At 40.6% G+C, this 20,896-nt stretch overlaps 1 protein-coding gene across 1 annotated transcript in view; it reads left to right on the forward strand.

Annotated features, from left to right (window-relative positions):
* gal3st2 (galactose-3-O-sulfotransferase 2) overlaps nucleotides 1-20,896 on the forward strand; it is a gene marked incomplete at both ends in the record, with an annotated part of 63,848 nt that overhangs the window by 11,225 nt on the left and 31,727 nt on the right. The window contains 2 exons of the mRNA XM_083913344.1: nucleotides 5,309-5,500; nucleotides 5,613-5,724. Of these exons, the coding sequence (XP_083769470.1) occupies nucleotides 5,309-5,500; nucleotides 5,613-5,724 (304 nt within the window). The remainder of the gene's footprint in view (nucleotides 1-5,308; nucleotides 5,501-5,612; nucleotides 5,725-20,896) is intronic.

Consider the following 20,896-nt stretch of genomic DNA (forward strand, 5'->3'; position numbering starts at 1 on the left):
GGCCAGAGACTGGGCGAAGGCATTCATGTATCCCTCCAACAGAGTTTGCCGACAGTTTTGGAACTCCAGACTTGAGTTCCAGATGTGTGACAACAAGGTTAAAAAATCTTAACTTTTTTTCAAATTTTCCTCTTAAATTGTTGTCATGGCTGTTCCTCGTGTGTACCACTCTATCCCTGCCAGCTCCCTTTTGGCCAAACCTGTGTTTTATAGCTCAAATATTACAAACCGTGGACTTTTCATCACAATTTTCCAAAGAGAGTTAAAGTTGGAAGTCGTTTCCCACTTTCCAAGACAGCCACTGATTTCACTTCATTTCCATATTGTTCATGAATAGGAAGAATTATTGTAGTTCCATAAAATCAGTTACCTTGCACAGCAGCAGAATTTCTCGAGATAACACAAAATCACGCGAGAATCATAGGTTCACATGTCACATGAAAATCCATCTTTTCAGGCTCCAAGTAATGTGTTTGCATTCAGAGCAAAAGTGAACTGGCCAATCAGCGTCCTGTGAGGGGCTATTGGCAGTTGAGGGGGAATGAGGGAGCGGGCTGGTGACGAGGACACGAGAGCTGACCTCTCTTTCAAAAGGACAATGGTGGCTCCTAAAGAAGTTAGCTTAAATGCTGCAATAGCATCAGTTTTATCAGAACTGTTGCGTTTTCCATCACTGAAAGAAGAGAACAGTACTGAGGACTTTTCTCAATGGAAAATATGTTTTGAGTCCCCCCCCCCCAATTGATTTCCAATGATGGCTTATCAGATGGTTTGTTACACACATCTGACAAGTCAGGTTATAAAAGTAGGTGATATGCGAGAAATGGATTGAAAAAACAATAATCAAATGCAAGTGTAAAAAGAGTGAAATTATATATTTATTTTTTATTGAGACTTTACCAAATACTGATTAAGATGAATGAACTTTAGCCTGTATATGTTTAAACTGCACTGGAGTTCAAAATTAGAAAACAGTAACTATTGTGTCAGAAGAGAAGATTTTAACAATGTTTACTTCTCTAGGATTCAAAAATGAACAGGAAGTGAAGAGGCCACAGCTTTGAGTGACTTCAGCACATCTGCGCCCACAGGACATCACTAGTTTTTCACACTGCTCTGGTTTGATCTTGGTCCATTCTTCTTGCTGTCTCAGATCCTTGTCCTGTTCAGCACCGAACTGGAGACCAACTACAGCTGCAGTGTTGAACTTATTCCCCATTAAGTGAGAGTCTTAATGGGGAATCTCGTGCATTTGTTTTACGTGGACGACCGGCCTTTTTGAGGGACTTAAATTAATCTGTGTCCTTCAAAGTTTAAATATTCTTGAAATCACAGACTGTGAATGCCCAACCTCTCTCTGATGGCTGAGAGGGTCATCCCTTTGGCCTTCATCTGGATAACCTGCTGTCTCAGAGTTCAGTCTCCTTAGAGCAGCTGCCATCTTACAAAGTAACCAGGAGAGGTGCAGATAAATAGGGTGTGTCCAACAATGAAGTCAATTGTCACCAGGTGCAGATTAACACCAATAACTGGGAGGAATCTGAAAGTGTTCTCTAATTTTGATCACTGTTTTTTTTTTCACAAAATACAGGTTTTTGTGCTTTGGTTTATTTAAAAAAACATACTAGTACAGCAGTGGTATAGACAGCTGATATTCTATCAAATTATGAACAATAAAAACAGTATTTCAGAATAAATCAGGTATAAATACTTTGTTCTCTAATTATGATCTCGAATTTATAGGTATTTTAAAAGAGAAGTTGTCTATATTTGTGATCACATATTTGTTGCCTCAAGACAAAAATGCATCATGAATTCACGTAATTAAGAGTGAAGGAATCACAGCATCTGAGCTGAGCAGACCAGTGAGCAAACAGGAATGATCTTCTATTTTAATTAGGAAAATGAATTCACATATCACATCATTGTTATGCATTTTACCTGCCGATGCTATTGTTTTGTTTTGTTTTTTGCAGAATGCCACATTTAATAGTTATCTTGTTCCACCTCAGTCACGACATTCTTTGCTTTGTATTGAAAGTAATGTATAAATTAATCTAAGTTTAACTTTAACACATGTGATTTTAGAAAATATACTTAATTAATTAAATAGTATACTTTTTCCATATTTTGCAATGTCAATAACTGCTCTGAACTAGACAGCACTGATCAAATATAAATGAATGATGAATGTTGCTGAATTGCGTATTTCCTGCATATAGTGTTTTCAAATATGCAATACAGTTACAGACTCTTAATCCAAACTTGATCAGCGCTGCCTAGTTTCACAGTTTTATCTGAGTTCATGAGCAGTTATTGACACTGGTCAGAGACTCCTTGGATCTGATTGGTTGTCGGTCAGGTGAAGTTGATCTAGCAGATGACATTAGGAGCAGACAGAGAAAGGAAAAGCTACATGACTTTTTCCCAGATTGTCTGTCTCATTGTGCTATCTGGATATAGTGACAGTTTCAGCAAATATGTCTGTTTTTTACAGAAGGTTACTGACTTAAGCTTTAAGTACATCTTTTAGGCTACATATTGAAGCTAATTTCAGTTGAATTTTGAATGATAAATGAGAAGTGAGGAGGTATTGTGTTTAATCCTAAACAGTAAATCCTGTTTCATCTCTGCTTAGCCTAATAATCACCAGCCACGCCGTGTACCTCTGCCTCCACACACACATGCAAGCAAGCAAGCACGCATGCACCCACACCCACACCCACACCCACACACACACACACACACACAGACACAGACACAGACACAGACACACACACACACACACACACACACACACACACACACACACACACACACACACACACACACACACACACACACACACACACACACACACACACACACACACACACACACACACACACACACTACGTTCACTGCCCTGTGGTTGTACACAATGCCATCCTCTCTGGGCAAAGAAGGAGTAATCAAAAGGGTGTGTGTGTGTGTGTGTGTATGGGTTGCAGGACTTACACAATGCCATGTTCACCCCTGTGAGGGTGACTGGTGCAGGCTCATTTTACCTCTGTTCACAAGGACAAAGGAGTCTTTTGTGGGCCAGCCCCCCCCCCCCCCCCCCCCCTCAAATCTCTGAGCCCCCCACCCCCCTCACAGCAGCACAGACAGCAGATTATATGGGTGGGCTTGGAACCAAGAAAAACATCTTATACAAAAAATAGCTACTGCTCTGAACAGACAGGGGTACTTTCTATGACTAGGACTCAAATGCCATTTGAGCACTGGCCTGCGACTCCACTGCTGAATTGTTTAGGTCTTTAGTTATTGTACAAGAGAATAATCAAGTTGGTTTTAATGTCGGATTTATAAAGCTTTGAACATTCATTGTAAAATATATAATATATACTTACAGTATGTCAACCTAGAATAAAAATCCACTTAATTAAGCACGGCTGCAACACTGCAGTATCAATCAGGGCTCAATTATTTTCAGGTAGGAAGTTATGAACCAATAAAATAAAGAGAAAGCTGCTGTTCCGATAAAATTAGTCATTTATTTTGTGACAGTGAGACATCGCTGTTGACAGCTTTTATAGCAAGCATTAGAACAAAGTAAACAGTAAACATTTTCCTAATAATTATGGTCACAATCACTAGTTTTAAGTAAAATAGATCAGTGGTTCTCAAACTTTGTACATGACATACCACCTCAGAAAATATCAGGCTCTCTCCAGTCCCACCACTAAGACCAATGTTCAGCTACGGAGAGGAAGGTTTATTCCTAATCAGAAGATTATTTATTGTTGACTGTCTTCAGCCACAGCCACGCTGTATGAAAGGGTAGCATCAGAAGTGACATGTCAGTGTTTTCAAACAAATCTTTTTACCTCCGCATACTATCTTAGCATCACAGTTTAACTCATAACTCATGAACGTGACTATGTAGCAGGCTAACTGAAACAACAATATTACAGGGAATGCTACACAAATCTTAATGACATTTCATGCATGGGTGCAGATCTCAGGGGGGACCCCCAATTTTGTTGAAAACATGAACCCCCCCCCCCCCCCCCCATGAGAATACCCTTGATTATTCAAAAGTGGTATTTTGAGACTTCGCGTTCTTCACATGTTAGATTCCCATCCAAGCAAAAATGATTGAAATGATGGAACAAATAATGTTTGACAAATATATTTCTGACTCCACATCCATCTCTGCTCTGTTCCACTACAACACAAATGATCGTCTGTTTCTTACGCAGACGCTGATGATCAGCAGGCTTTAGAAAAACGGCTTCATATTTTCATATTCCTCAATATCAATGAATCATGCATAAAGTCCGACCATACAATGGGAGAAAAGGAAGAACTGGGGCTAAGTAGACCTTATATACCTGAGACCCTTGAAATGATGATTGACTAATTTAACTGTTAAGTAGCAGTGATAAACTGTTGGCGGTTTAGGACAAATAAACAAAAAAGGTAAGAACAGTAAATTATTCTGTAGTAAATGATATGCAGCTCATACCATGCCGCCATAAATCATAACATCGTAGAGGCTCATCATAAGATTCTGTAGTAAATGATATGCAGCTCATACCATGCCGCCATAAATCATAACATCGTAGAGGCTCATCATAAGGGCAATAAAATAAATAAAAAATCACGTTTGTGTCCCCCCCAAAATTCTGATATTGGATATGCACCCCTGATTTCATGGATCATAAAAGTTTAAGTATTTTCTTAGTGTTAAATTAATTTAGTAATCAATGTTTCTCTTTTTATTTTGGAGATTCCTTTGAGTACCACAATTTGAGGGCGTGGCTACCTTTTGATTGACAAGTTTCTACAGTACCATTGAGGACAGAGGCTTAGCAATGCGTATCCAGGGAACTGTGTATATTTATATAGCTGTGCACTTGTCTTTAGGTGTGAAGGCGGAAAAGGTAAGGGATTAGGGTGATAAGGCTGTGAAAGTACATAATATAAGGACCACTCACCCTAAATGACATCTCACTGAAACACCGATGCCTTTTTGTGTCTTTCATTCCAGGATGTTACATTACTCATACATCTAACGGGTTGTTCACTTCCTGGTTGATAAAAACAGCTGCTGGATAAAACACATCAGGTAAGATCATTTTACATGTGCTGTGGAACACTACTAGGTTGGCTAACTAGCTAGCGACCAAGTGGAGCAAGCAAGGTGACATACATTGTGCGAGACAAGAGGTACAGTAGTTCAATGAGTGGCTTCACACACAGTTCAGAGGTACGACACCTGCGACGAAGTGTGACTTCCTTTACTTGCCTTTTTTTTGCACAGTTCAGCACGACCGCCTGCCACTCTCAGGCAGTTCCAGTTGCAGCCGCAACACTGAGGAAACACCATTTCCGTTGTGTTACAGTGAAGCATATCTCCAGACTGATCAACGAGGAGACCCGGGGTGTGTCGAAGGTGTTCCTGGAGAATCTGATCCTTGATTTCATCACTTACAACAAGCATGTGAAGAGGAAGGTAGTTGCTGCCATAATTGTGGTGTAGTCTCTGAAGAAGCAGGACGGCTTCAGAGGTAAATCACTGATGGCCTGATCTCACTTCTCCCCTGGGCTTATTTCTGCTCTTTCAGAAGCGTTCAGATCCCTGGTTAGCACAATGCTGCATTCCTCAGCACTGGGACTTCTCCTACCTGGAGTTTACAAGCTCAGACTTCAAAGCGTTCCAGACAATTGAAGTCGAACGTAAACAGAAAACATGGACGACCGCCATTAAATATGTTAATTAACATATTGTACAGCAGTGGATAACATCTGGAGCCGTATATGTAAAAGCTCTGCATATGGATATGAAATGGGTACAATATTACAAAGGGCTTTCAATTCTGCAGCACAGCACTGCTGTGACACTTGAGATTTAGATTTTTATTCCATCAAAAGGTAACATTAATGTGTATAGAAAAATATACTGTAATAGTAAATTAGAAAAGTCTGCAAACTAATGTAGCCTATATTATAATAATTATATATATATATATATATGTATATATATATATATATATATATACAATTTCACCATATATATTATATATAGTAGAATTAAATATATATATATATATATAAATGATATTCATGCTAAGACATTATAACATATATATATATATATATATATATATACAATTTCACCATATATATTATATATAATAGAATTAAAGACATTATAGGATATTTTCACACGGACTATTCAAAACAAGTTGTGTTAAAATTGCAGTATCTAAAACAACACTACACGTGTGGTAGTAACGTTTACAGTTTTATCTCTCACTAACTGTGTCTCCACGGGCGTTGCATTGTTTTCGGACTTATCTTGGGGAAGTCGGGGTTGGTTGAGCTCCCCTGAGAACGCAGAAATCACGTCTGGTCTGAACCCAGCTTTAGAGTTCCGGCCGCAACCGGAACTGCCTCAGTGGCGCCAGCAGCCCCCTCTCCAATTCAAACAGGATTTTTTTTTAATCATTTGTTTCTCCCCTCTAATTCGTCATTCAATATGCAGTGGCGGCTGCTGGAATTTATTTCAGGGGGGGCTTTGTCATAAATAAAGAAGACTTTCACCGCGAAAAATATAACCTGTCCTGGCAAGAAACAGTGAGAAGATGTGTGTCAGTATCATGTACACAGACACACTTCATATTGGCCCTCATTTATCAAACGAACGTACGGCAGAAAAACGTGCGTACGAACATTTCCTGGCAAACGTCGGCATTTATCAATTTGGACGTGAGCGGGAGCTACGATCAAATCTCACGTCTAGTCTGAGATAGTGTACGCTAATTTGAGCCTGTGTATTTGCGGTGCAGCACAGCATAAGCAGTCACATATTAAGAACAGATCAAAACGGATTCTTAAAACTAATAAAAAAAATAAAAATTGTGGTTGGAGCGATTGATTGTACTCATGTGCGTCTGAAGGCACCAGCCATGAATGATTACGCATTCATCAATCGCGATAAGTGTAAAGGTGATTTGTGATGCCAAGCTGTCGCTTTTAAACGTGGCGGCAAGGTGACCAGGGGTACACACACGATTCTTTTATGTTCTGAGGCCCATCGTCTCTATCTCAATAACCTCCCATATAGTTGATAATGATTGACACATTGGAGCTGAAGTGAACATATGAATAATCTCATCTCATCTCATCTTCAAGTGCTTATCCGGGTCTTAAATCATTAAAAAAAAATTCGACGCAGAGCAGGAGGGGCGGCGCCCTAGCGCCCTCTATGTGCCCGCCGTCACTGCCAACTTCAGACCTACTTTTTAGCATGGAGCCCACCAGAAGGGGAGGGACTTCGCCCTTCTATGTAATGTTGTGTTGATATTACATACTGATGTTCAAAATTAATTAAAATTAAATTAAATTAATTTAGGTATTATACTCCCATTATAATCATTTTTCAACTTCCTTTTGCAACACTGAGCTCAGTGGTTGAGAGCTAGAGGCTCTTTAGAGTGGTGACTGTTCAGCAGGAGGAGTCAGGAGAGAGAGAGAGAGAGAGAGAGAGAGAGAGAGAGAGAGAGAGAGAGAGAGAGAGAGAGAGAGAGAGAGAGAGAGAGAGCGCAGACATAAATGGATCGTGGAGACAGTCGGAGCGGGAGTTTATTGGGGGGTCGGGAGATGTTGTCCCCACCGAGGAGATGGATCAGAGACCAGTCTCCCAGCTCTGTAACCTCGTAAGTCCACTTGTGTTCTGCTGTTCTCTAACTTCCATTCCAGTCTCGGTTAACCGTAGGACAGACGTCCAGAATAACTCAAGTGATCCTGTCCTAGCACCCTGAACGGTGTGACAGACAGCCTAATGAAATGACCCGCTCTGCGCTGTAAGAATGTAAGACGGCTACTGCTCTCTGTATGAATGCAACACTTCAAATAACTTGACGTAGGCTATGTTCTTTTTTTGATGAAACACTGAAGGAGGAGTTGAACTGAATTTAAATGTCATTCAAAGACGACTTATAGTGGGATGTTCTACAACCAGGTTTAAATGAGTACATGAGTAAAAAGTGAATGTTCCCTATCAGGATACATTCTGTGTTAAATAAGGACCATTGTTTTCAATTGTATAAAATATCCAATCCAAATAAAAAACGAGTGATTTCTATCATTTTTGGTACAAATACGCAGGCTCATTGTCTGTGTGTAAGTTACTCCAAACAGTGGCGTGCACAGACTTTTTGAAGGGCAGGGGCGAAAAGGAAAAAAAAGGGCACATTTAGCGCATCCTCGCCACTGAAGAGGGCACTTTTAAAAGCACACATTTTGGCTTCCTAGAGTGCACTTAAGCACACGTTTTGGCTCCTAGAGGGCACTTTAACCTGCATTTTGGCTAGCAAGAGGGCACTTCAGCACACATTTTGGCTTCCAGGAGGGCACTTTAGCACATATTTTGGCTCCTAGAGGACACTTTAACCTGCATTTTGGCTAGCAAGAGGGCACTTTAGCACATATTTTGGCTCCCAGGAGGGTTCTTCAGCACGTTTTGGCTCCTAGAGGACACTTTAGCACACGTTTTGGCTGCCACAAGGGCACTTTAGCACACGTTTTGGCCCCCATGAGTGCACTTTGGCACATCTTTTGGCCCCCATGAGTGCACTTTAGCATGTGTTTCTGTCCCCATGAGGGCACTTTTGCACGTGTTTTTGCTGCCATGAGGGCACTTTAGTGCGCGTTTTGGTCCCCATGAGGGCACTTTAGCATGTATTTCTGTCCCCATGAGGGCACTTTTGCGTGCGTTTTAGTCCCAGCAGGAGGAGATGGAGGCGATAGAAGATTTTGAGTTTGCATATGGCTGATTGATTTGTGTGCTGGTCAAAGCTGAGTCTGGTGCCTAGTGTTACTCCAAGATATTTTAATTATTGATTGATTAGTGACAGTAATAGGATGATAATTATGGTTGACATGCTTGTACTCACACCACTGGATGAAGTGTGCAACTGTTTTATGTGGGCGAGGATGGTAGGTGGTAGTGGAAGGTAGTGATTGGAGATGGAGTGATGCTGTCACTGGTGTAAAGGGTATAAAAGAATGGGCTCAACACACAATCCTGTAGTGCTCCAGTGTTAGTTATGAGCAGTATTGTGCCTGCAAGCGTTCATTGAACGCGTTCATTCTGGTGTCTGTGAACAGCACACTCTCTCAGTTTAACTTTGTTCAATAGGGCATCAGATTTCTATTGAGCCATCCAGGCAAAAACCCAGGCTAAAATACACCGTAAACAGGCCTTAATATGTAGCGAAAGAAAACACCCAAGCTGTGTTGCACCGCCGCATACGTCATTAAAACAAAAAACAGCATGGAAGCGACAGCAGCGACAACAGCAGCGACGACAACAGCGACAGCAGTGACAGCTCGGTTAAATGCGTTTACTGACGGAGACCTGCAGCCTTTGAGTAAAGCTCAGCTTTCATTATCTTAATTTCAAGTTCAACCTTAATTTCCTACCTCAGCCTGGTTCCTGGTTTTACTATTCATGGATTCCAGTATTCCTTTTTAGTATGGACTGAAATAGAAAATTATTTTTTTCCTCCTGGTTTTGAGAATATACTGTAGGTGTGAAAGCTGCAGCTGTTCGTGTGTGGACTGAATGGACAACAGCAATGTGTTAAAGCAACAATGTAGAAATGATGTCCCCTCAGTTCTAATGTAAACCCTGGTTGGATAAGGATTCAAAATCGGATATGAAGATGAAATGTGGCGCATAGCTTTATTGTTAAAACTAATAAAATAATGGCTGTCTGTGGTTCTATATAGACTGTGGTAATGATTTAAAAAATAATAGCAGCAACATATTGTAAAAAAAAAAAAGAACTATGAACTAGTTCATATTTGGAACTGTGAACTTAGTTCAGGGGGGGTTTGGGTGTCTTATGATTCAATTCCAATTCTTCGGGTCACGATTCAATTCAGAATCGACTCTCGATTCAAAATGGATTTTCGGTTCATAATGATCCAAAAAGTATTTTTGAATTAGTACATTCTTCAGCATCTACTCCAGTCGTCGATTATTATTATGGCATGAAAACATTAGATTATACTTTATTTTTTGAAAAAGGTATCAACTGATTGCAATAATGTATACACACTCAGGCAAATCTATGACTAAACGTAATTTATTCATGCTTTACTTGCACAATTTTTAAATATATCTCAATTCTCACTGACATCAAGTGCCAGTATTACTCACTTTCTCAGTGAAAAGTAAAAGTGCTATCGAGTTCGAGTTAGACAAAAATATAAAAATGTCTTAGTATTTCTAAGTTTTCAGTTTCTCCGTGTCTTCAATATTATAGGAAGTTGGACAGAAATAAAAGTGCTATTAACATTAATAAAATTATAAACGTGGGCTTGTAGCAGAATCTCAAAGAGAAAACTGTACAAAAGTAATATATTTTTATTTTGCTTTGTAAATTTAAATATAATATAATATTTTTAGTGTAAGTGAAGGCTGTGAATGCTGTGGCACGAGAGCTAAGTTAGAGGCAGGCAGCCTGACTGTATGGATGGTGGTGCAAAGAGGGTGTCTGCTGAAGACAGTGATGATGAGTTTTGATTAGAGATGCAGACTGGATCGGATCGGCCCCATCTGTAGGTCTGATGAGTCATTGATGAGTGTTTCCTTTAACACTTTGACAAAGTTTTGCAAAGTTTTGAATTTGCAATGTTTTGAAATCCAATTAATAATATCAAAATGTATAAATAAATATATCTATTTAAAAATAATACTTTGACCTCTTTTCTAAGCATGTAGTGCTATATGTATGCAACAAAAATCAATCAATCAATCAATCAATCAATTATACTTTCATATATATATTATATATATATTCATCCCCGAGGGGAAATTCTTTGAAAAAGAGGCAATTTATTATTTGTCCGGGAAAAAATATGTACTTGCCCGTTAGATTGTTTCATCTACCAGTCCCCTTGGGAGGTGAGCCAAAGAGATAGTTTATAGCCCTTTTTCCACATATGTATGTATTTTGTTTCTTTACTAAATAACAACATTTGTAAATTGGTCTGACTGTGTGCAGTTGTGATATGCTAAAAACTCAATGAAAGTGAAAAGAACGAAGATAAGAAGTTTTTTTTAAATGAATTGATTTTTTTGCCCACCCCTTTTGTCTTGACTGGAATTGTGCTCTGTATGCAAAAGTTGATGTAATCCATAAAGTTAGAGGAGTTGACTGATGGCATCCCCTGACACTGTGGGGCGCAGTAGCAGTGTGGCTTATGACGTTTCATTTCCTGTTTGTACTTCGGGCACTGAATGCATCAGTAATGTGACCGTAACATATGTCCAAGATGTTTGAAATGATGGTAGCACAAAGATTAGTCTGTGTTAAAGGCAGATGGAGAGTATGAACTGAAAAATGAAGGAGAAATGACATCGCCTGCTGCTCTTTCTGGGCTAGGCTTTTGGATTGGTTCAAGATTTGTGCACCTGTAAAGCTATCCCATCCCACACTGAGCTACAGTGTGTCACCAAATTTGGACTGTCTTGTTTGAAAAAGTGTGTTTCCCAGACAATAATTTTTAAATATTTAAAATTAAAAACATTTCTTCTAAAGGAACAACAAACTGTCATGTGAACAGCACCCAAATCCAAAGGTCATATCAGCGTCTGCTGGGAAACGTCACTCAGCTCGATGCTGATATCCGTATCCGTATCAGGTTCCAGCCAGTGTTAAAATGTTAGCTTATCAGCATCATATTACAGTCTGCTGACTAAAGTGTAACAGTATTCCAGGTTGTGTTGTTACCTTGAGTCCAGTCCAAGGTCAGACAGGGCTCCAGGCTCAACCCAAAAAGTTTGTTTCACAACATGTCAAAGGCAGAGCAGACATTTCAGGTCTCCTTCATGTTATCTAACACTTGCTGCCAATGCGACACTCTGGACTGGACTGTTCACTGATGTCTTTCCTTAAGTAAAAGGGAATGTCATTTTCTCACCTAGACTGACCTAAAAATAAATAACATTTTTTTACCTATATGTGTACATCAGTACTGTTGTGTCAGTTTAGGTTTTTTATCCACACTGATGGCGTGGCACCAGGGATGGCAGTGTCGATTGTTTGGCTTTTCTGCCCGCCATTCTACCAGACTGAAATAGCTCATCAGCTGTTAGACTATCTCAATAACAATATCACAATATAGCATTTTCTCTGGTAATGTTCTTGTGAGTATTTTATCATTTTGTTAAGATTTTCAGTGCAAAATATAAACTCAAAATATTTCACATCAGATTTTCTGAAAATCTTTAGTCAGTATCTGCTTAATATTATCTATTTTGATGACATAATTGTGTATCAGGGTTGCTTGATATATGATTTCATCACAATTAGTGTTGCGCGGTATACCGATACTAGAAAAGTACCATGGTAAACAGCTGTTAGAAACAACACTATTTTAGGTTTTATTAGTATCAGTACTGTGTGCAGCTTCTTTCTGCTTCATCACTGCCGACAGAGTGGGCCTGGTTTCAAAGTGACATGTCACTCACAGAGCGAGACAGACACGGGTGAAAGTGGCTTGAGTGTTCCTGCCGACCGTCCTCAGCTTGTTGAAGTATATGGAAGTATTTTGCCTACGTTGCTGACAGTAAGGGCAAGCCCACGGACACCACAAACCATCAACGACCAACTTGGAGAAACATTGAGCTGACAGACATACGGACTTGTTCAAAGAGTTCAGAGTGCTGCAGGATAGAGAGAGAAAACGTAAATATCCCCTGGATGTAACGTGAAGTCAAGCGAGTGTTTATTTTGTGAACTTTTTTCACCACCAGAGTTGCACGAGGCAGTCAGGGGTAAAGCTGACTGTTTAACTGTATGATGTGGTTCACACATCTCCGTATTTTATTCTCCTAATTTCATAGTGGACATTGTGTTATTAGTGTGTACTGTAAACCTCCATTCATACAGTTCATGGTCTCAATCTCCAAGCGGCCAAAATGGATTTTCTCAGGAGGGTGGCTGGAGTCTCCCTTAGAGAAAGGGTGAGAAGTTCAGCTATCCGTGAGGAACTCGGAGTAAAGCCACCGCTCCTTTGCGTTGAAAGTAGCCAGGTAAGGTGATTTGGGCATCTAGTAAGGATGCCCCCTGGGCGCCTTCCTAGGGAGGTGTTCCAGGCATGTCCAGCTGGGAGGAGGCCTCGGGGAAGACCCAGGTCAGGTGGAGAGATTATATCTCCACATTGGCCTGGGAACGCCTCGGGATCCCCCAGTTGGAGCTGGTTAATGTGGCCCAGAAAAGGGAAGTTTGGGGTACCCTGCTAGAGCTGCTGCCCCTGCGACCCGATCCTGGATAAGTCTTCAGGTCTTCTTCAATACAGAATGCTGTTCACTTAGTAAATTATGATCCCATTTAGAGTCAAATAGACCATTAAGCAGTGGATGCTTTAGGGTGGGGCTGCATGACCACCTGTCAATCAGGATAGATGTGTCCATGGCAATGTGGATATTAAAATAGCCATGATTTGTTTTTGGGTGTTGTCTGTGTTAAAGTCTTAGGACTTTGACCCCCACACTGTGTTTTCACTTCATCACACTTCATTGGAATATTTGACCACTGGAAATACATCGTTCAGTTGCACTTTGCTAACTGAGCTACAGTAGTTAGCACTAGTGTTACAGGGTGTGTGTCACTGCAGGTGAATGGAGCCGACAACCAGAACAAGCCTCTCGACCACTGACTAAAGTATACTATTGAAAATCATCAAGCTTCCCTCTTTAGTGAATCAGTGTTTAACATACAGCAGCATGGCTTCATGACACTTGTGGCTTATGCTGCGTTTTAGTTGAACCTGGAACTTCCGACTTCACAGTTGGACATTTCAAGTGGAGGGAGAACAAGAGGCAGCACAGAGCCACAGGTCAGAATCAAACCTGTGCTGCTGAGGAGAGGAGTTGTAGCCTCTGTACAGGGATGCCTGTTTTAACCACTGGATCACCGTCAGTTACTGTAGCACCGGATGTCTGCTCTGGGACTAATTCCTCAGATTGTTACATGTAGGAATGCTGTGAAGGATTTCCTGAAATGATTTATTTTTATTCGATTATTAACACTTTAATACAAACATGGATAAGAACAATTAAAGCTGCAAGCAGCGATGAACAGGCCCACGCATATGGTGCATGTCGGGGAAATTGTTCGATGCAGTTGCATGTCTCGACTAACATGGAACGAAGGGCGTGGGTCTGCAGGAATTCTATCGAAACTTTTGCCCCACTTACTACATCCACTGTGTGTAGCTAGAGAGCGCCTATTAAAGTTGCTTTGCCTTACTATTCATCAAACGAAGAACACACACTGAAAATTTGATGTGAATCGGACAAAATTCGTCATATTAGGCTGACTTCCTGTTGCCAACAGGTGGAGCTGCTGCTGTCGAGGTAACATTGAGATGTTGGTGTGTTCAGGCTGGGGGTCTTGTTATTCCTCAGAAATCTGGTAAAGATTTGACAATATATGCTAAAGTTACAGCAACTTCCTGTTTCATAACCTGCCCAGCTTCCTGCGTCCACTGTGTGGCGCTAGAGATCGCCTATCAAAGTTGCTTTGCCTCGCTATACATCAAACGAAGAACACACATTGAGAATTTGATGTGACTCGGATATAGTTTGTCATATTTGGCTGACTTCCTGTTGCCAACAGGTGGAGCTGTGGCTATGACTAAATATTTATAGGTTGGTGTGTTCAGGCTGGGGGTCTTGTCATTACTCAGAAATCTTGTAAAGATTTGTCAATGTATGCTAAGGTTACAGCAACTTCCTGTTTCATAACATGACGCCAATATTTGCTGCCAGGCCAAGGCCAGATGCTCCAGAAAAGCGAAATGATATGAGCTAACTTTGATCACTAAGGTACAGGCCGGTTTTTGAAGGCGATGAGATTCAATCTCTAGGAGGAGTTCGTTAAAGTATGAAACCATCAAAAACCCACATATTTCCTGTTGCCAATAGGGGGCACTCTAACTATGAGTGAATATTGAGATGGGGCTCTATTCAGGGCCGTACTCTTATCAACCATCAGAAATTTGTGGAAAATGTATTCTCAAGTTACAGCAACTTACTGTTTTATAACGTGACGCCAATATTCGCCACTGCTACGATCAAATCTCACGTCAGGTCTGAGAACGTGTACGCAAATTTGAGCCAGTGCATTTGCGGTGCAGCACAGCAAAATCTGGCTGAAAATCATTAACAAACCTCAGCTGTCATTAAGCATAAGCAATCACATATTAATATTTCAAAACAGCTCGGCTCCAGCCCCCCGCAACCCTGACAGGGACAAGCAGTTGAAGATGAATGAATGAATGAATTAGTTAATGTGTTGGCGTGCGGCTGCAGGAATGCGCACTGCAGAGCCAAAGTCATCTCCTCGGTAAGTGGCTACCCTCGATAAATTGCATTAAATCAAACAAGGTATCAGATGGTGACAAAGGTTATCCTCTATCGGAATACCTAATAACCCCGCGGGCAAACCCTGCTACAGAGCAGGAGCGCAGGTATAACAGTACGCACACGGGTCACAGTAGAGTGCTGCTTCGGGTTGACTGCCTCCGTTATTCTTTTCCATACAGCGTTTTATTCCACTCTTAAGACTGCCAAAAAGCACATCTTTATTTTGCTCCATCTCGGATGTCAGGATGCCGATCTTCTCTACATGTTTGACCTCAGTGGTCAAACAGGAACCAGGAACTAGGAATATTTAAGGGCGTAACATGTTAATGACGATTGAATTCAGCCGCCGCATTTATCAAGGGCCGCTCATTCGTACGCTGAGATTGGTCAGATACGAATGTTTCATAAATCACACGTGTGTCCTGTCGTAGGACCAATTCTGGCTCAGATCTGCGCCCGTTTTCACGCAAGATTGATAAATGAGGGCCAGTGTGAGTCAATGTTGCCATAGGTTTGTTCAGGGCGGGGATTTTGTCATGCATGAGATATTTGGGGCAACTATAGCTCAAATTATAGCTACTTTATGTGTTCTGATGAGACACCAATGATAACAGCCACGCCACAGCCACACTCTCGAGAAAAACAAAACAATATGAGGTAACTTTGATCACTAACGTCTTTAGATGGAACAGACAGATTTTGAAGCCACTGGGATTGAATCTCTTGGAGGAGTTTGTTAAAGTATGACACAATAAAAAAGCAACATAGTTCCTGTAGCCAATAGGGGGCGCTCTGACTATGAGTGAATATTGAGATTTGGATCTGTTCAGGGCCGGACTCTCATTAACCATCAGACGTTTGGAGCAGATTGAGCAATGTATGCTGAAGTTATTACTTCCTGTTTCATGGAAAAACGCCAATATTCGCTGCCCTGCCTTGGCCACACACTGCAAAATTAGGTTATAAGATGAGGTAACTTGGATCACATAGGTCTTGAGGTTGTACAGGCCAATTTTAAGTACAAGTACAGCACCATCAAAAGGCCAAATATGGACTAAATTTGCATATTCAACGTAAAATGGCCGACTTCCTGATAGGTTTAGGATATGGCTTCTTGAGGCTTTTTCGTGCGTCTCCTCTGTCTCTATGATGTGTGCCTGAGGGGGAGAGAGAGAGAGAGAGAAAGAGAGACACGAGATGTGTGTGTTGAAGGAGTGAAGGCTATTCTCTCGCAATTTACCATGAATAATTTAACTCTAAAAACAATTCAAAGTAGTGCATAAAATTATACCTGACGCGTGTTTACTCAAACAGGATAAAAGACAAATAGATTTATTTAGAAAATGGATTAGAGAAAGATATTATCAGAAAGAGCGACTCCCTCTCTTCACATTTACTCAAACAAAACTATAAAGACTGACCAGGGAGGTGACGTTATGTTTAAATTGTCATGAAAAACTAAATACAGAGGCATTCACAAGGACAGCTAACGTTACCCATTTGCTTCCTGTTTCTCCGTAACTACGGCAACAGAACAGCAGCGCATTAATTACAGGCAGCTTTCGGCTCAGACCCTGAATCATGTTCTGCTGTTGTGGTATAACAGTTCTAGTTTGCAGTGGACACATTGCACCTTTTTGGCTTCTTTTTAAGTGTGAAATGATCCGGAACGTATTCTCTGCCTTTTCCGGATGTAGTGGTGTGCATCCGCAAAAAAAGGTCTGTGTGCTGAACAGGCCAAATAACGTGCGAGGTAGGAATTAAACGAATCATCTAGGCAGAGATTTTGCCTCGAGGATCTTTTGTTAACGAGTAACTCAAGTTAAGTTTAATTGTTTCAGCCCTAATCACGGACCTACAGTATTAATTGGGAAAAGAAAGAAAAAGAAAAGACAAAATAAAACATTTGTTATTCCACAATTGTGCTTCCTGCACAGTCAAAGTGTTTTAAAGCTTAAAAAAGATCATGCAGATGTTATATTCTGAGTTGATCAGCGACTTAATTCTGTGTACCGTCAGACAGAAAAGTTACAGATTTAGTAAATCAATATGGTTATCTGATATCAGATAATTTACTAATACAGCTTTAGACGACAGAGATCTGATGTTTAAAAGTCCATATATTTTCAAGTTCTGTTGCACTATTGCAGAATTGTTTTTTTTTTTTTTTATCAGGTTTTCCTGTATGGCTCCTTTGCTTTTAACTTTGATTTAATTAATCAGGGGGTGCCTGGGGAGCTCAGCTCCCCTTAATAATAAAGGAGATCCCCTGAAAACATGTTTTATGAAATTTTGGAAGGTTTCTAAAATATTGCGATATTCCTCTATTTGATAAAGAGATTAGATTGGGCCCAAAAAATCCAGCCCGACCCTAGAGCCTGTGCACTTTCTGTCCGAGCCCGACTCAACCCATTAACTGTAATTATGAGCCCGAGCCCAATTTAAACTTGACATGTTTTTAATGAGTGATATAACTGACATTTTTAACTTCAAGGATTGCTGCAGAGAGTTGGTGGGAGAGGGCTGGCAGTGTCTCTTCAGTGGCTCATGCCAGATGCACACCAGGTTTATGGTGGCCTATTTGTCACCTTCCAGCTCTCTTTTGGCATGGCTCCAAAAAAGTGACCAGAAAGCTCAGTATGTCAGGTGCAATTTTTTCAATGCGCTCAAGCTCACCGCAGGTCTCCAGCTTCTCTAGTACTTCTGGCTAGGTGTCCTGCACTGACTTGAGTGTGAGGTAAACTGTGCTAAAGTCCAAACTTGCTGAATGTTCATTGCTGAATGAGGTAAGGACAAAAATAAAACAGTATTTTTGTCCTTACCTCTTCCAGCTCCATTTTGCACTTTAAAGCTGCACAGTGCACACATAGCAAAGCCGTCCCGAAGGTATGCGTATTCAGTGGGGGAGACACGTTGTGTGCTGTGTGCTGTGTGCAGAGTGCGCACAACAGTGATGTGCCTTATAACATTGTAACTTGTACACATTTGTGAATTACTTTTCTATGATAGGCTATATATAACAATTCTGATTATCATATAGCTTTCTTCCCACCCAATTATAAGTAGGCTACTAAAAAAGATTAACGTGCAGGATTAAAAGCCCGGCCCGAGGATAGTGGTGGGAAATGTGGGCCCGACCCGGATGTAGTTTGCTCTCAGGCTCGGGCAGAGAACTTAAACTGAACTGAACATACATTTACTTTTGCAACACAGCGTCTTTAAGGGGGAGAAGGGGGGTTGTAACGGTTTGTCAGGAGTTGACAAGACGTCAATGCCACATCCAGCAAACTTTGGCCCTACTCTGGAGAAGGTCCAGCTAGGGCGCGGTTTGGTGTGCTAAAATTGTTAATGGAAACGCAATCAGTGTGGCATGGTTTGGCCTGGAGTAGCCAACTTCAAATCCGGTTGACTTTGCTGCTTTCACATTCTCCCCAGCTTTCATATCAACAGCCTGGTGTTTGAGCTCCAGCGAGCTGCAGGCAGAGATGCCTGGAATTTTTCAAAAAAACAGGGTCTTCTACCTGAAGCTACCTCTTAACTTACACACAAAGGTTAAAAGTTCATGTGTGTTTGTGAGGGCCAAAAAGGGGAGGCCTGGTGGGAGCAGGCTCCAGATGTTGCTGTAGCCTGGGGAAACCTACCCCCCCCCCCCCCCACACACACACACACACACACCCTCATTAAGTCCTGATGTGTGCAAGCACTCTGTCCTACCTTTACAACAGATTGTCACAATCGGGTCTCACTTTACATTTCTACTGTCTAGTTTTAAAATATAGTGTTTCTCTTCAGCCCGCAGGCAGCTAGTGGTTCTATTTCATCCTTACTGACCGCCAGAGGCAGGGCTTAACACTGGATATCTTCTGTCACGCAGGTTGAGTATATCAACAAAGTCACATGTGATCTTGGTTGACCTCGGCTCAGGTATAAGTTCCGGTGTTATCCAAAAGATCAGTTCCTTTTTGATCTATGCAGGTTAGAATGAGAATGCAGAGTTAACTTACTGTGGTAGCATTAGCTACGGCTAAATGATACCATAGGAGCTGGGATCTTTGTGACCTCATGAGTCAGAGTTGCAGGTTACTCGCCCTAGCAGTAGCATTTGAAATATCATGAACAGAAATGCTTGTTCTGATATCACATTGACCACAAGACCCTGCAATTACAATGGAATATTTACAGACACAGGGTGGGATTTTGGTTATTTATATTTCTAATTAAATATATTAGGGCTAAAACAATCATCATGGCAAAAACTCTGCCTCCTACATCCAAATTTAATTTGGCACGATGGCGGAGAGTGAACAAACAAATTGGAAAAGGCAAAGAATGTCCACAGTTTGGGATCATTTCACATTTTCGCTGTTTAGGTTTAACGAGTGACCCTGTGAGAATGCGTAGCTGTCCTTTGAATGCCTCTGTTTTTCATGACAATGTTAAACATAACGTCAACTCCCTGATCAGTCTTTATAGTTTTGTTTGAGTAAAAGTGTTAGTGCCGTTTTGTAAGTTGCTTGTTGTTACGGTAAACAGGAAGAGAGGGAGTCGCTCTTCCTGATAATATCTTTCTCTAATCCATTTTCTAAATAAATCTATTTGTCTTTAAACCTGTTTGAGTAAACACGTGTGACATGTAGAATTGTATGCACTACTTTGAGTTGTTTAAATAGTAAAATTATTCATGGTAAATTGCAAGTGTATTGCCTTAAACACAAACACATCTTGTCTCTCACTCTCTCCCCCCTCACGCACACGTGCACACTCAAACACAAATAAACAAACACACACACACGCCCATTAGGTTAGCACACCAAATAGGCCTACCCCCCACGTAATAATTTTTTTTGCAAAATAATGCAAATTATAATAAATTTTACGCAGAATTATAATGATTTTAAGCAGAATTATAAAATGTTTTGATTCAATTACTTTATTAATCGATGGAATAATCAGTAGAATACTCAATTTCAAAAAGATTCAATAGATGCGGCCCTAAATCCAATTACATCTTACTTCCATGAATGTTTCATATAAACGCCAGACCTGAATTATTGTGAACGATTAGCTTTCACGCTCAAAAACTAACTTGATAATCACTATATAAGGAATGGTCCCAGTATATACTGTTTTTACAGCTAGTTTACTGTTCTCATGGCTAGCAGAGTGCTTCACCTAACACAAACAGTTTCAAAGTAAAAGTCTCTGAACGTGAAGAATTCATAACAGGCGCTACATATAAAATAAAGTTATTAAAATAACTTGACCCCTTATATAATGGTAGGGGAAACACTGAATAATGGAACAATAATGGTATTATATAATTTGATATTATTATATTATTACCTAGGGTTTACTAACGATACGATGGTATTAGCACGTAAATGATGAAGCTACATAGGCCTACAGACCTAGTATCAGGTAACATTAGCCCTGGCTTGGTGAACAGCATGCATCCATAATTCA

Source organism: Echiichthys vipera, assembly GCF_963691815.1.
Source record: "Echiichthys vipera genome assembly, chromosome: 5".
Taxonomy (NCBI): Eukaryota; Metazoa; Chordata; class Actinopteri; order Perciformes; family Trachinidae; genus Echiichthys; species Echiichthys vipera.